Here is a 16,271-nt window from a genome sequence, read left to right on the forward strand (position 1 = left end):
AAACCTAGAGTTTCAAAAACAGAAAGATCCCAGAGACACCAAAAAGTTGCAGGTGTTTTCATGGTAACAAAAAACAAAAAAAACAAAAAAACAAAAAAAAAAAAAAAAACAGGTATAGAGAAATTAAGGAACTGAAATGTAAGGGAATTGGAACTGATGTAATATATAAACAAAAGGGAGATATCAATTTTCCAAAACCCAATTTAAAAAAAAAGAAAATGTTGCATAACCATTTGTTGACTTGGTCATAAAGGGAATTCCTTTTCAGATAGGAACTGAATTAGATAACCTGGGTCTCATCCTCCATTCCCAACTCTGACACTCAGCAATTTCTTAAGAGATATATCCAATATATTTGGCATAAATATCCCTTTTATGAAGAAGGTTGGTTGATTCATTTTTTTTTTAAAGTCCCTAATCCAAATTCCTACTTCCATCTGGTATAACTCTATATACAGTACAATCCAATCTAACAAACACTAATCAAATGCGGACTGTCCAAATGCTGACTAGGGACAAAAAAACAAAAAGTCAACAATAACTGCCCTCAGGGAACCAATCTTCTGATCTTAATCAAACTTCACAAGGTTTGCATGCTACAAAAAGAATATTCTGACAGTCAATACAAACATTCCAGTCTGGCAGTTACAATTTCTTATTATAAGTTAATAAATGAACTTCTAATATGCAAATCATCTGTTCTGAATTTGGTTGCCATTACTTAATTCACTGAGACTATCACTACTCCAAGTAGATGAAGAAATAAAATTAAAATTTTCAATGAGCAGAAAACCAGATGGTAGATAGAAGTATAAATGCTTGGCATGACAGTCTCACTGTCATAATCAATATTAGTGGAACTTATTGATCTTTTATTAAACCATTTATTAAATTTTGATGTTGATGTTCAATCAATTCAGTTGTGTCCAACTCCACAGAGTTTGCTTGACAAAGGTATTGGAATGGTTTGCCATTTCTTTTTCCAATTTTATTAAATACTTGGTACTACTGAGAATATTAGATTTCAGCTACAATGAGCAAAGACAAATGTATAAAGAATGAAAATACCTATTCTCAGCTTACATTTTAATGGAGAGATGAGTACATATCTAAGTATATGGAATACAAATAAAAATAATAAAGACAAAATGAAGTATTAAACATATGGTAGTTAGGAAGCAAAGTCACTAAGAGCTGACAGAATCAAAAGATTATTTATTTTATTTTATTTTTTTGTAGATGATGTTTCAATTACATTCAAAAGGAAAAGAAAAATTCTCTGTGGCACAAGTAAGGAGGAAATGCATTCTAGGCATTATCACCCAATCAAGATTCTGATATCTGTAGTCTATGGAGCTCCGGGATTTTCTCCTTTTTTCTGAAGTGAATTCATGGCCTTTCTCTCTTCCTCAACTCCTGCTTTTATGTTAGGAGATTTCAACATACATGGTGATACCTCAAACACCTTGCTTCCCAATTCCTCAACTTAATCATTTTCTAAGATGTACTCTCCCAGACCCCAGAGATGGTCTGACCATTATTTTGCCACCACCTAAAATGTTCCACTTCTATGTTCATGAAGTCTGAAATTCCTTTATTTCATAGCCATCTGTTGTCATTGCAATTCTTCTGCCTTGCAATTCCTATTCTTCATCCTTACTGTAAACTACAATCCTTCTAACTCTGTTTTTTTTTTAACTCTGAACTGTCTACACTCTTCCTCTTTTCCTATCTTGCCCTAGTGACAAAACAGTTCAATCCTTTTTTTTTTTTTTTTTTATTATAGTTTTTTATTTACCAGATATATGCATGGGTAATTTTACAGCATTGGCAATTGCCAAGCCTTTTGTTCCAATTTTTCCCCTCCTTCTCCCCACCTCACTCCCCCAGATGGCAGGTTGACCAATACGTGTTACATATGTTAAAGTATAAATTAAATACAATATATGTATACATGTCCAAACAGTTATTTTACTGTACAAAAAGAATCAGACTTTGAAAAAATAGGGGTATTGGGAATTCTATGTAGTGGTTCATAGTCATCTCCCAGAGTTCTTTCTCTGGGTGTAACTGGTTCAGTTCATTACTGCTCTATTAGAACTGATTTGGTTCATCTCATGTTGAAGAATTGATCATCATATAGTATTGTTGTTGAAGTATATAATGATCTCCTGGTTCTGCTCATTTCACTCAGTATCAGTTCATGTAAGTCCCTCCAGGCCTTTCTGAAATCATCCTGTTGGTCATTTCTTACAGAACAATAATATTTCATAACATTCATATACCACAATTTATTCAGCCATTCTCCAATTGATGGGCATCTGCTCGGTTTCCAGTTTCTGGCCACTACAAAGGGGGCTACCACAAACATTCTTGCGCATACAGGTCCCTTTCCCCTCTTTAGTACTAATTTCTTTGGGATATAAGCCCAGTAGTAACACTGCTGGATCAAAGGGTATGCACAGTTTGATAACTTTTTGAGTATAGTTCCAAATTGCTCTCCAGAATGGCTGGATGTATTCACAGTTCCACCAACAATGTATCAGTGTCCCTGAAACAGTTCAATCCTATACTAGACTTCTCTCTGGAATCTCTTGTCTATCAACAATCTTGCCCTACCCAAGCCTCAGCTTTGTGTATTAGTTCCACCATCTCCAACCCTTGCTCCTATTTACAGTAGACAAAGAAAGAGAAAATCATGAAATTATGCTGATTGAGTCCACTAGAAATTTGTTACACAATCTCAACTAAGCCTTTGTTGCAGCAAGGTAATCCTTTTACATTTCCTTAATCTAGTTAGGGCCTTACCCACAAGTGGAATTTTTCCAATTTGTTCATCCTTCTCAAACCCTCCAGAGCCCCTTCTTCCCCCACCCTCTCAAGTGAGAACCTCACTCACAATTTACTAAAAAAAAGTTGAAACTATTTACCAGCAGCTCTCTTTTCTCCTCTCCTTCTATCACTTCATGAGATGTCTTCTATTACCATCTCCTCCCTCAATGATAATTCATATGAAGAAGTGGTTATCTTTGCTGATCCCAATTCTTTTATGTGTACAGGGTCATTTTATTCCATCTTGTTTTCTCCAATAGATTGCTCTCATTATCATCCCTATCCTTTCGCTTCTCTTCTATCATTTCCTTTGTACTGGTTCTTTATGTACTGCCTACAAAAATGCCCTCAAAAAAACTCTCATTTTGATCAATTCTGATGGACAAGGCCCTCTCCAACAATAAGATGAACCAAATCAGTTCCAATAAAGCAGTAATGAACTGAACCAGCTACACCCAGAGAAAGAACTCTGGGAGTTGACTATGAACCACTACGTAGAATTCCCAATCCCTATATTTTTGTCTGCCTCCAATTCTTTTTGTACAGCAAAATATCTGTTTGGACATGTATACATATATTGTATTTAACTTATACTTTCACATATTTAACATATATTGGTTAACCTGCCATCTGGGGGAAGGGGTGGGGGGAAGAAGGGGAAAAGTTAAAACAAAAGGTTTTGCAATTGTCAATGCTGGAAAATGACCTATGCATAAATTTTTTGTAAAAATAAAAAAAAAATAATAATTTTTATATATTTTTTTTAACTCTCATTTGATCTGTCAATCTCCACTTCCATAGACCTACAATGCATGTCCCATTTGTGGCTAAACTTACTGTTATCCACAAAGGGTGCCTCCACTTCCGTCCTCTCACTCCCCTTTTAACTCTTGGCAGTCTTACTCCTATCTTCATCATTCAACTGAAAATCTTTCTCCAAAGTTAACAATGATCCCAATTGCCACGTCTAGAGGCCTTTTCTCACTTATCACCTGTCTTAAACTTTCTGCAGCCTCTGACGCTGCTGATCACCTTTTTCTTTTGGACACTCTTTTCTCATGGTCTCTCTTGATTCTCATAGTCTTTCTGTGCTGAATGTTCACTTTGTCCCACCCCTAAAAATGGGTAGCTCCTATGGTTTGGGGCCTTCTTCTTTTCTCCCACTAGACTATTTCTCATCAATTTCCCTGAATTCAATTATCATCTTTACGCTGATGATTCTCAATTTTACTTAGTCAGCCCTAATGTCTTTCCTGATCTTTAGTCTTACATCTCTAAGCCCCCATTAACCATGTCAAGCTGGATATCCCTTGGCCATCTTAAGCTCAATATGCCCCAAACAGAATTATCTCCCCCGAAAAATCCCTGCCCTTGTCCCAATTTCCCTGTTACTATTGAAGATGCCATCACTCTCCCAATTGTTCAGGCTCACAACCTAGGTTTTGGAGGGGAGGCCTATATCAGAGATATAAAATGTCATCAGCCTTGGCAGCAGATGAAGAGTTGAGGAAGTGAGCCTGAAGGACTGAGGGAGAACACTGCTCTACAAACTAATGGGGAAATTAGGAGCAGGATAAATGTCTGAAGTGGGAGGATAGAATTTGAACCCAGGTCCCTTGACTCCAAGTCTAATGATTAGAGAACCACCAATTTACAAGTTTCTAACTGAAATGGCAATAGGATAAGAAATGTAGCAAACAGAATGATATTTATCATAGAGAACCAAATCAATTTATTTTTGTTTTAGACACAACCTATCTGAAATCTAAGCCTATATTCATCTCAAAAATTGGCCAAGAAAATATATGTAAGCTTTAATTCTAAAAGCCAAGTTAACAAGATCTAAAACATGAAAAATCTCATCATTCAGTAAAGCAAAAAGAAAACTGATCCTATTGGTAGCTCAGGGTTTTAATCTCTACCTATGATTCCAAACAATGAATGAAGAGATGCTGAACAAGTCCACTATCCTCTATCTATACTTTCATAGACAATTATACCAAGAATTACAGAAAATTCTGAGTTGGAAGAGCCCTTTGTGGCCATCCAATCCAATCCAATCTGTATTTTTTCCAAGATATCCAGCAAGTAATCATCTAGCCTTTGCTTAAAGTCCTCAAATCAGAGGAATTATACTATTTACCTCCCAGAGCAGGCCCACACAACTTCTAGATAATTTATACTGTTAGGAAGTTTTTTCCTTTGTATAGAATCTAAATTTGCTTCTGCAGGGTTTAGTGACAAAGCAGAATCATCAGTTTAAAAAATATAGAACACTTAGTATCTTACCTATTTTGCTTTTGTATATAAGCTTGCTTTCCTTTTTTTTTACCCACCATAAAATGTTCTATTGCCCTAGACCAAAAGAAACTAAAAGTTGCACATAGGGATTTCAGGAGACTAAGGTTCGATTTGTCATTTGATATGTTCATCTCCACTTCCACAGGCCTATATTGCATGTCCCATTTGTGGCTGAACTTACTGTTACCCACAAAAGGTGCCTACACTTCCTTCCTCTCACTCTCCTCTTAACTCTTGGCAGTCTAACTCCTATCTTCATCATTCAACTGAAAACCTTTCTCCAAAGTTAACAATGATGTCCCGATTGCCGCCATGTCTAGATTATTTCTTTTCCTTTAAACTCACATGTGCTGTCCAAGTATTCCTAAAATTTCTGAGTCTTTCTGTCAAGAATCCAATTCTAGGTATTCTTGAAATAGTTTTCAAAGTCTCCAACTTCCAATAGTACCTGGTATTCCCCAGCCTACCTGGAAATGGAATAATTAATACAATTAAAATATTTCCCTAAACTCATTTCCAGAAATGAAATTCAACCCAACTCTTAACAACTCTGCTATAAGCCCTGGCCACCACATGAATGTTTCTTTCTTTCTACCAGCCATGCCATTGAAATCAAGGTTGTTTTTTCAGACATCTCATCAAAGACTAGACTTTTCTGTAAGGGTACCTTTGAATTAAATGTGCTAACCAAAAAAATCCTCTGAGGAAGGGTTTTCATAGGTGTCTAAAATAAAGGATTTTCAGAGGATTTTTGAAAGCCAACTTTTGTGAAGACATTAAAGTTGATACTTGGCTGTTTTCAATTCTTCTTGTCATTTGTAACCAGAATCTGGGTCTTTAAAAGCTCTGCTCTGAGATTTCAATGAGGTCTCTTTCTCAAGTCACAACCAAAGTTTGTCTTCCCAATTAAAGCAGCTATTAAAGGCCAACTTGTAAAGAAAAAAAAAAATTTAATTGGAAAGCGAATCACCTAACTGTAAGAGGCAGACACATTCACCAATTAAAAATCTGACAAGGTCTAGCAAAATAAAATAGCATCTCCAAAATGCCAACTTGCTTATTTTACATGTAAAAAGGCTGCCTGCAGCCTTCAGACCAAACAAAAGGTTAGGAAAAATCAATATAAATGGAGGTGAATGTCTTCTATATAAAAAAAAACAAAAAACAAAAAACAAAAAACAAAAACAAAAACAGCAGGTAGCCAGAACTCTGTCCATCCAATTAGCTCCATTTTAAAAGGTCCGTAGCAAGGTTAAACAACCAAAAAATCTGATCTAATGGTTATCTTTTATCGAACACCCTTTTAGTATATAACTAAATTTTAAGAATCCCCTCTCTTTCATCCTCTTTCATTCCTTCCATAGCTCTCTCAAAATATTATTTTATAGATCTGAAGACATTCCCACACCCCTATATTTCGTTTGGGAAAACTCAAAAGTGTAGTTTTACCAATAATGCCAATTTTCCCCAAAGTCCACCAGATATACTTTACAAATATTCATCTCCCTTGCACTATAATTATACTCTAGGCTTCCTTGGGGGGGAAAAAAAACAACTTTGAAGTCTTTCAGGTAAGTCTTCCATGTTCCAGGCAACCAATCACTAAACATGTTTTGAGTGCCTGCTATGTATAAGGCGCCATACTAAGCACTGGGAGGGCAAAAAAAGGCAAAAGTCAGACAACCAGCACCGGCACCAAGAAGTTTACAATCTAATGAGGAAGACAACATGCAAACAATTATGTATACATTATACACAGAATAAACAGAAAACAGCCAAAAGCAGAAAGGCATTAGAATTAAGAGGGCATAGGAAAGGTTTCCTGTAGAAGGCAGAATTGTAGGTGGGTTTTGAAAAGAAAGTCAAGGAAGCCAGAGGACAGCCAGGGAAAATATCCAGAGTCAAGAGCTGGAATGTCTTGCTGAAACAACCAACAGCAGAAGGCTACTGTCTTTGGGGCAGGAAAGCATAAAGAAAACTTTATACAGACGACTAGAAAAGTGCAGAGAGCTAAGACAGACCAAGCAGGTTTGTATTTAATCCTGTTGTCGAATACAATTTATTGATAGGAATAACACACTTAGATCAGTCCTTTAGGGAAGCTATTTTTGATCAGTGTGACAGTTGAATTGAGGATGGATTATAGTGAAAAGACTTGTGACAGGCAAACCATGCTATGATAGCAGTCTAGGCAGGGGGTGATGAGAGTCTACACCAGAGGAGTGAAAGTCGCAGTTACTGCCATGTCATTGATAAAAGATAAATCCTGAGACACAGTCATGGGCTCATGGAAACCTAGATGAGAACTATTATATACTAGATTTACCTTTGAAAAAGCTAGGTCTAAATAAATAACTTATCTGGGCAACCCCAAAATATGTTGAGCAAGAGAAGGAAAGAAAAATTTTCCTTAATTATATAAATATTTATTGACTCAAGAATCACAGAATTTCAAGAGCTAGAAGCAGATGTATTTAACTGCATCTGGATAAGAGTAAACTTTACAATATGGTCAAGAAATGGTCATTTTGCTTCTAAATTACTGAAATTCTGAAATAATTGGAAATTGCTTCCAATAAAGGGATCATTCACTAGATTCAAGGAAATCCATTCCATTTGTGGCTTGCTCTATCAAGGTCAGTTTTGTTTATCATCTTGAATTTAAACTTAACACTATAAATTTCCACCCATTTCTTCTTAGTTCTGCCCTTAGCTCCATAAGACAGTCCTTCAAATGCTTGAAGACAAAATGTATGTGAACCCAATAAGCTCCTACCCCTGAAATCCTTCTTTATACCAGACTAAATATCCCTAGTTCCTTCAAATAACACAGATACAGGCACTTCATTATCCTCACCATGTTCCTTGGAATGCTCTTTAACTTGTTAATGTAGTTCCTAAATCAAACCAAATGGGACAATGGTGCCAAAATACAATTTCTTTTCCAAGTCCAAGATCAGAAGTTCACAACCTTTTTAGTATCAGGACCCCTATAGCAATCTGATAGAATAATATGGACCTCTCCTCAGAATGTTGTTTTTAAGTGCATAAAACATATAGTATTACAAAGGAAACCTATTCTGTTGAAATAGTTACCAAAATACTGAAAAAACAAGTGTCCAGGGCCCAGGGCGCAGGTTTAGAACTTCTGTTCTATGCTACTCCTAGTGAAGCCTAAAATTGAAGCAAATAAGTTAAAAAAAAAAAAAAAAATCTTATGCTTGGGTTGAAAGCAATGATCTTCATGAGTACAAAATGGAAGAGGCCCATCTAGGCAGCATTTGTTTTAAGAAGGGCTAGGAATTTTATTGACTTATACTAAAAGAAACAGTGATACTTATCTATATAAAATGAGATTAAATTTGGTCCAACATCTTACCCTGTTGAGAGAATCAGGACCAGAACAGTTTCCCACTTGTCCCTTATTATTACCATATGGTAGTTCTATGCTAAGTTAGTGGTATTTCTGAACTCCACATCTATTCGCTTTTTGAAAAGTATGTTCTTTCAATTTCTGCCTTCCTTAATTCAAATGTCTTCTATCATATTTTCATCATCAAATTCAGGTGAAAACCCTAAATTTCTTCAATGAGTATATTGTCTTAATTTACAAGGCTACTCCTTCTTTTACTTATGCTACTTCTTTTCAATAAACTATGTCCTTCCAGAGCATATACCAGTCATTTTTTTCACTCTACCAAGATTTAGCAATACTCATTAAGGTCAAATTTGTTTCCTACACAGAATAACAGAATGTCAAATTTAGAAGGAACCTCAGTGGACAACCAAACCAATCCATACCCAGAAAAGAACCCTTCCTTCAACATTTGACATGTAATCATACATGCTTTTTTGAAAACTTCATTAGAAGTCTCCAAGCAATTAGGCATTCTGGTACATCTTGTTGGTTCCTTCCACATTGCAATTTTCCCCAACATGACTTTGATATATCACAGTTCAACATATAGGAATTTGGGAGGAGTTCTGTGGAAGTTAAAGACAACACACAAAGGCCAGTAGACAGCACAGAAAAAGTTCGGAAATTCAGAAATAAATAAAACATACATATATCATTAAATAATATTAACATATTTTATCTTTTAATGCCATAATAATTTGGGCTTCTCTGGTATGGAGTCAAAAAATTTTATGAGAATTTTCCAGATCACTGGAGTGCCAGACAATTAAGCCCTGTGATGTGGAAGGGATAACTGTACTTTGTGTGTTAAGAAGCCAGGGTTTTATTACTAGCTTCTTTCTTGAATTTTGTTTCCTGTAAACTTCTAGGTATAGATTGTTTCTTCCTATTCTGAAGCTACTTTCCATGACATCTAACTTATCAGACTTACTTTGTTGTTGTTGTTGTTCAGTCATTCAGTCTTGTTCAACTCAATGTAACCCCATGGACTTTTGTCTTAGGATTTTCTTGGCAAAAATACTAGAATGGTTTGCCATTTTCCTCTCCAATGTGCCCTCATTTTACAGATGAGGAACTGAGACAAATAAGGGCTAGTCTTGGTGATTATCTTTTGTTCTCAAAGAGGACTTATGCCATTGTGAGGATCATGTCTTAACTTGTACATGAATTGGATATGAATAGTTAGGCAGAGCTGTTCAAAGTCATCAATCTTACTTGAGAGAAATAGAAGTTCATTGGCAAGACAAAGGTCAAGATAACTGACCAGGGCCTAGGATGCAGTGGCAACCTAGCCTTTCTAAATGAAGGTTTTTCCCAGGTATCCAGGTGGTCTGAAGCTGAACCCATTCAAAGAGTGAGGCCTGGATAAGAATGCAGACAAAAGATGGTCCAATTTACCAGCATAAAGATATCAATATGGGAAATGAAGATACTCAGAGTTTCTGGCCAGAACAAAAAATAACTGCTATTTGCACTCAGAACCTAAACCTAAACAAGGAGCCACAGAAGCTTGGGAGTATGGGCCATTCACTGAAAGCCAATATTGGGGTTTTAAGATGGAATCAAGGAGCTCCATTTAAAAGACAATGAGCTTTTTGAAAGAAATCAAAAATAAAAACCACAAGGGACAAAAAGTAAACTGTCCTTGCTTATTGAAAACGAAAATTAATATGATAAATAGATATATAAGAAAGAAAAGGAAAAATAGCAGCATTCCCCAACTTTTTTCAAATAATATAGTAAAAACAATTACTATAAAATGTCCTACGAAGCTAGCTCACTTATTCAAATAAATATAGCTTCCATGGGAGGAGTCAGTTTAAACTTAGACCACTATCACTGTAATGATGGCCCATGTTTAAGAAAGATGTGTCATAAAGTTTAACTCAGCACACCTGCTTTAGAAGTCCTTCTCTCTGGGTGGACTTCATGTAGAACTCTTTTGTTCATCCTTCTTTCTCAAAGAGTACTGAAGGCAATTCTAGGATATCCTGAGTTACTCATGAATTGGATATGAGTGGGGCAGAACTTCAATGCTCACAGCTTCACTCTCTCCTCCAAAGTAATCAAAGTTCAGTGGCAAGAAAAAGGGCAAGAGAACTAGTGCTGACCCAGGATGCCAAGGGAATAAAAGGGTCATATAGCTAATGTCTGAGAACAGATTTGAACTCAGATCTTCCAGATTCTAAGCACCATACTCTATTTACTACATCAGCTAGCTGCCCCATCCTCTCCTTCTATTTCTTTCATTTAAAGCCCCTACACTAACACATACTTGCAATATCACTAATGTCCAAGAGATTTACCCTCAGCAAAGGAGTCCTGTGCTTCTCTACAATTCCCCCCCACCCTTTTTTTTAAACAGCATTTGGATATGACTCTGTAACTAATTTTACAATCTAGATCAGGAGTTCCCAACCTTTTTGATCCCCATACCTTTTGATTTCCATAAACAATCCTCTATATCCTATTCGATATGAGAGGAAATAAATTCTAAAATGTGTCGTGTTTATGAGATAAAAGAAAAACTCTCCTATATCCCCTTTTCAATATGAAAGACAATTAAAGAGATTGATGGACTTCAAATGGGATAAAATAATTACCAAATATTCTGCATACTGTTATGTCAAGTTATTCATTTTCCAGAGGATCATGTATCTAGGGTGGACAAACCAATCTAGCTCATTTCAGCAGTCCCAAAGTCCCAAAGAATAGCCCCAATTCTGTGTGAGAACACTGTATTTGGAATATTTTCTGATTCTTGTGAGAGTTTCTTACTCACTTGGAGGGTCCAGAAGAGTCCTTATACAACAGCTAGTTTTGTAATTACAATTATGCCAATTAGTATGGCATAAACAAATATGAAAATGCTCAATTATATTCTTTCAGTTTATTATTAACAAGCTCACCAGAGAAAATACCCTGACACACAATGTACTTCAGCTACAATCTTTGGCAGAGAATTTGGAAGTGGTCAGAGAGAGAGTGAGGAAATTTTGTCCAAGTCAGTTAGAAGCAATGGAATAGTCCCAATGGAGCGGGTGCTACCAATAATTCAAACTTTATCTTTATTGAAACAGTAAAACTTTTACTCCAGAAATACCTTCAAAGTGAAGAATGTCACCATTTTCTCATCCACAGACACTGACTTTTCTCCCAGTTATGGTATAGGATAGAAACAGAAACAGAATTGCAATGGAAAGACAATTAAAGACAATAGACAAGATTTCTGAGTGCCACTCAGGAAATGTTGACAAGAGGATAAAAACATTACACCACCAACTTGACCCACACTTTTAGATATCATTAAGTTTGATCCTCATCCTCAGTTCAGTATAACACCATGTATGTATGTATACCCTTTCATCCTCAGTTTTTGAAAGTAGTCACTTTGGTCTAGCATAGACAAAGATACAAGAAAGAACAATCAGTAGTACATAATAGCAAAGAAATAAAAGTGAAAAAATTCCCAGGCCCAAACTATGATACTCAGAAACTTTTGAGCAGATAGAAGGGGATTGAATATAGATTCAATATGAATCTATATGCCATAATATTCTATCCTTGTCTATCCTCATCTTACTACATGAACAGTTTCCTCACTTGCCTTTGCCCGATAGGCAAGAACAGGGTTCTAAAAAATTGAATGGGAATCAATTTCACAATAGTGAAATCATGTTCTAACCAGTAAAACGGTAGCCAGTAGTATTTGAGGTATCAGATGGAGAAAAATGTTTCCCCACCTCACTCATTCTCAATTATCAAACTTTCTAGCCCCATATTTATTAGCACAATCACAGGATATGAACTAACTAAAAAGATTTTTGCTAGATAGAAAAAAAAAAAAAAAAGACAGCTAAGCATGAGAGGAAACTACAGGTCAGTGGAACCAAAATATCAGTCCTGGTGAATGAAATTGAATGAAATATCAATACTGAATATATTGCTATGTATGTAGTAGGCATTCAATAAATGTTTGTTGAATAATGAATGAGTGGATGAGTAAAGATTCATGAACTCTTTTCCAACTTAGAGATTCCACAAAATCAAGAACCTAAGATTATATGACAATAGCTTTCATCTGACCATTAAATTCAGGGTCCTAGAAAGTCAAATAGCTATTTCCTAACTTCTACCTTTTGCCCAGTACCTTAATACAGAAAAGAGTGACAAAACATGAAAAAAGATAAGAAAATGAGAAATCCCTCATCATACTCAAGACAATGAATTTTCTCATCTTCAGGAGACAGAAACCTCATACTAGTCTTAGATCATCTTCTCTACAAGCTATTTTGACCAGGCCAATGTAGGCTCATTCACAATAACAATATAAAATCATATGAAATTCTCAGGTGCTACTATGAGGCATTATGGTTGCGTTTTTTGTTTTATTTTGTTTTTACTAATTACACTCAGTACAAAGTGCTAAGGCATTTGGCAGATGATGAAAACATTCTATTAAACAAAAGAACCAAGGATCCACAGGTAGCAATGGGTCAACTGTGCATCAGCCTTCAACAGTCAATACACGTTACACCAACTCTGACAAACACAGTAATTCTTCAAGTGCAAGCATATTTTATTCTTATTGTCTTTAAAAAAAGAAAAAACATGGAGTGGATTTCAGGTCTTCACAATTTCCACCCTAAGTTTATGGCAAAAAGATGAGAAATCAATGGTAAATGCTTCTCCACTTTTATGGAAACCAGAGTAATGGAAGGATGGAAATATTTTAATGTTACAAATTTTGATCCTTCAAATTTTGCCCAGTCTTACTTTCATAAATAGGATAAGAAAATTACAGTGAATTACATAAATGGGTTTCATTTCGTGATCTCCTCAAAGCCAGGGGCTTTGTCTTATCCATGTACAGATGCCACTAAGCACCAAGCACATAATGGGTACTCAGGAAACATTTTTTTGAAAGAATAAAAGTAAAAAAAAAAGAAAGAAAGAAAGAATAAAAGTATGGCATTTAATCTATCAGTATCATCTCCTGGAATTTCATGTCAGTAACTATTTGGCTTTATTTTTGGAGGATTTTATTAAAAATTGAGAATACCTCAACACAAATTAAAATATTAATGTTGAAGGGAATTTTAAAAAAGGAGGGGGGAGTTGATGTTTATTCCCACATACTTCAAAAAACTTTTTATTCAACATCTTTTTCTACTTAATTCTTATTATGTCAAACATCCTCAGACCATGCAGAAACACAAAATCACTACAGCAGAAGTTTGGAGTGAAACTGACTTGAGAGTGAAACTGATTAGAGCTCAAGTGAAATTGGCCTGTTTACTTTTTCCAAACCAAATGAAGTACTAGAGGATGAAACTAACAGCTCCCGTAGAACCAGCACCTTATTTCTTTGGATACTTTATCTCACTTGGTCCTGGATGTAAGGATCCCTTCTCTTTCCCACCCTCCCCCCTTCCTCAGACAACTCATTGAGAGTTTCGGGCTAGCTTAATTACAGGGCCTAGAAATCAAACCCAGAGGCTAAGGTGATACAATATGTGGCGTTTGTTATGGGGGCAGGTTGGGGTGGAGGATGGAAGGGGCCTGAAGGAGGCACGACTACTGAAGATGAGTGTGCTCACGCATTCCTCTCCCTTAGGGGTCTGTATTTCAAACCTGTGGCCCTGAGTGGGCGACAAGGACCTCAGAGACCCCCCCTCCCAAAAAAAAAAAAAAAACCTAGACGAGATTGCAGACCCCCCCTCCCTAAGGTCCACTCCTGTAACTCTGCGTTCAGGGCCCCAGATACAGGTTGGATGGATGAATGGATGGATGACAGAAATTCCTTGGTTTTCTGTCCCGTGGTCTGAGACCCCCTGGAAAGCCGGAGGACCTCAAGGGAAACCACTGCCAACCGTGGGGGCGGGGGAGGTGGGAGTGTGTGGGGGGGCACTTGCCCTGGGACGAGCTTCCCATCAGAGGCAAGGAGGGAGGCGAGAGGAGGGTCCAGAGGTTGAGAACCACTGACAGCTCTTCCCCTGCCCCACAGCCGGGGTCCAGACATCCCGGCCCCCAGCCCCTGAAAGCGGCCTTCTGCCTCTGCCCTCCCTCACCTGATCACGGAGATGAGCAGCCCCGAGGGGTCTTTGCTTTTGCTGACTGTGCTCCTGTACTTCCCACCAGCTGCTTCTGCCGCCATCTTGGTACGGGGCGAGAGGGGAAGAGGTGAGGAGGAGGGAAGAAGCGGAAAAAGCACGCTCAACCACTGAGTGCGAGCCTGTTAGGAGTTTGCACCAATCGTATGAGAGCAAGGGCGTGACTATACGCGCAACGATCTAATAGGAAAACTGGGAAGGCGGGAACAGAGGACTCAAGCTTCTGTGGCGCGGCTTTTCCCCAGAGCATCTTGGTAGTTGTAGTTCGGTCAATGAACTGTGAATTTCCGCTGTCAAACTCATTTCCCTCTAGCAGGCGTTGGAAGCGTGGGAAAATTAACCAATGACAGCCTCATAAAACTCTTTTCATTGTTCTTTATTTTTATTCCGGTTTTATTTTTTATTATACTTAATTGTAGTGTTTATCACGTGATGTTTTAATTTAAATCTCTGTGGAGTTTTAGAAATTATCGCCCATTTGTCCTATGAATTCTCAGATGCAAAACATTGATATAGCCCAAGTTTCTACAAATTTGATTTTTGAATTTTTGAAAACTTAAGACATTATTACTAAAGATAATTATCTTTAATATATAAATATATATTTAATTTATTTTTAATATAAAGATAATTTATATAATTATCTAAAACCCTAAAATTTAATAAAAATGAACATTTTTCTTTAGCATATATTAAAATTATATTTTTAATTCTGCCCTTTTTTTTGGGGGGGGGAGGTTGATTTACACATTTGTCTTCTGCCAATATTACAGCATGACCAGATGCTAAAAACACATAATTGACTAAAAGAAGTTCAAAGTGAGTGTCTAGAACTTTAAAATGGTCTCTGTCAGAATAAAGTATAAGATATTTAGAAATAATAACAATCTGGCTAAATTTTTATTTATAGTTTTTTTTTTTCTTTTACATTACTTGAAACAATAACCTTAGTTGATGAGTTCTCCTAGGAATCATGCAACAGATCATTCACCATGTCAGATACAGAGGAAAAAAATATTTTAAGCCTGGGAAGAAATATAAATGACAGAAAAATGAGGGGAAAGATGAATAGGGAGAATCTGGGGGGGGGGGGGAAGATTATGCCAAAAACTGTTAAAAAAAAAACACATAATGGGGAAGATTAAAGAACTTCTGAGAAAAGGAGAAATCAAATTGATTCAGGCATCCTAATGTTATGAATCAGCATTCTCCAAAGACTGCATTTTTTTTTTCAATTGAAGTCAGGCAAGGAACAAAGGCAGCAAGCCAAATAGATGATTCAATGAGTATACCTGAATCAATAATTCTAAATTAAAATTTCAACCAATAATGCCCAGGGCTTTTCAGATTTTGCTACCCCAATCTGCTCACAAGGCTCTCTTTCTCATCACGCAACTGGAGCTTGCAGAATTCAGGAAGGGCATTAAACTCTATTCTTCTGATGTGGTTCAAACTTAAGAGGCCAAAATCAAGGAGAAGAGGAGGTTTAGTCACCAAAGATTAGGCAGACCTAGAAACTTATCTTCAAGTTCTCTTAGAAACTGGTGGACTATGAACCACTACATAGAATTCCCAGTCCCTCTTTTTTTGTCCGCCTGCATTTTGGA

The 16,271-nt window shown here is 36.6% G+C and overlaps 1 protein-coding gene across 1 annotated transcript in view; it reads right to left on the reverse strand.

Annotated features, from left to right (window-relative positions):
* Positions 1–14,747, reverse strand: part of EXOC4 (exocyst complex component 4) — a 911,913-nt gene extending 897,166 nt beyond the window's left edge. The window contains 1 exon segment of the mRNA XM_074267888.1: positions 14,623–14,747. Coding sequence (XP_074123989.1) covers positions 14,623–14,708 — 86 coding nt within the window. The 5' untranslated portion in view covers positions 14,709–14,747.
* Positions 14,748–16,271: the final 1,524 nt, after the last annotated feature.

This window comes from Sminthopsis crassicaudata, chromosome 5 (genome assembly GCF_048593235.1).
Source record: "Sminthopsis crassicaudata isolate SCR6 chromosome 5, ASM4859323v1, whole genome shotgun sequence".
Lineage (NCBI taxonomy): Eukaryota > Metazoa > Chordata > Mammalia > Dasyuromorphia > Dasyuridae > Sminthopsis > Sminthopsis crassicaudata.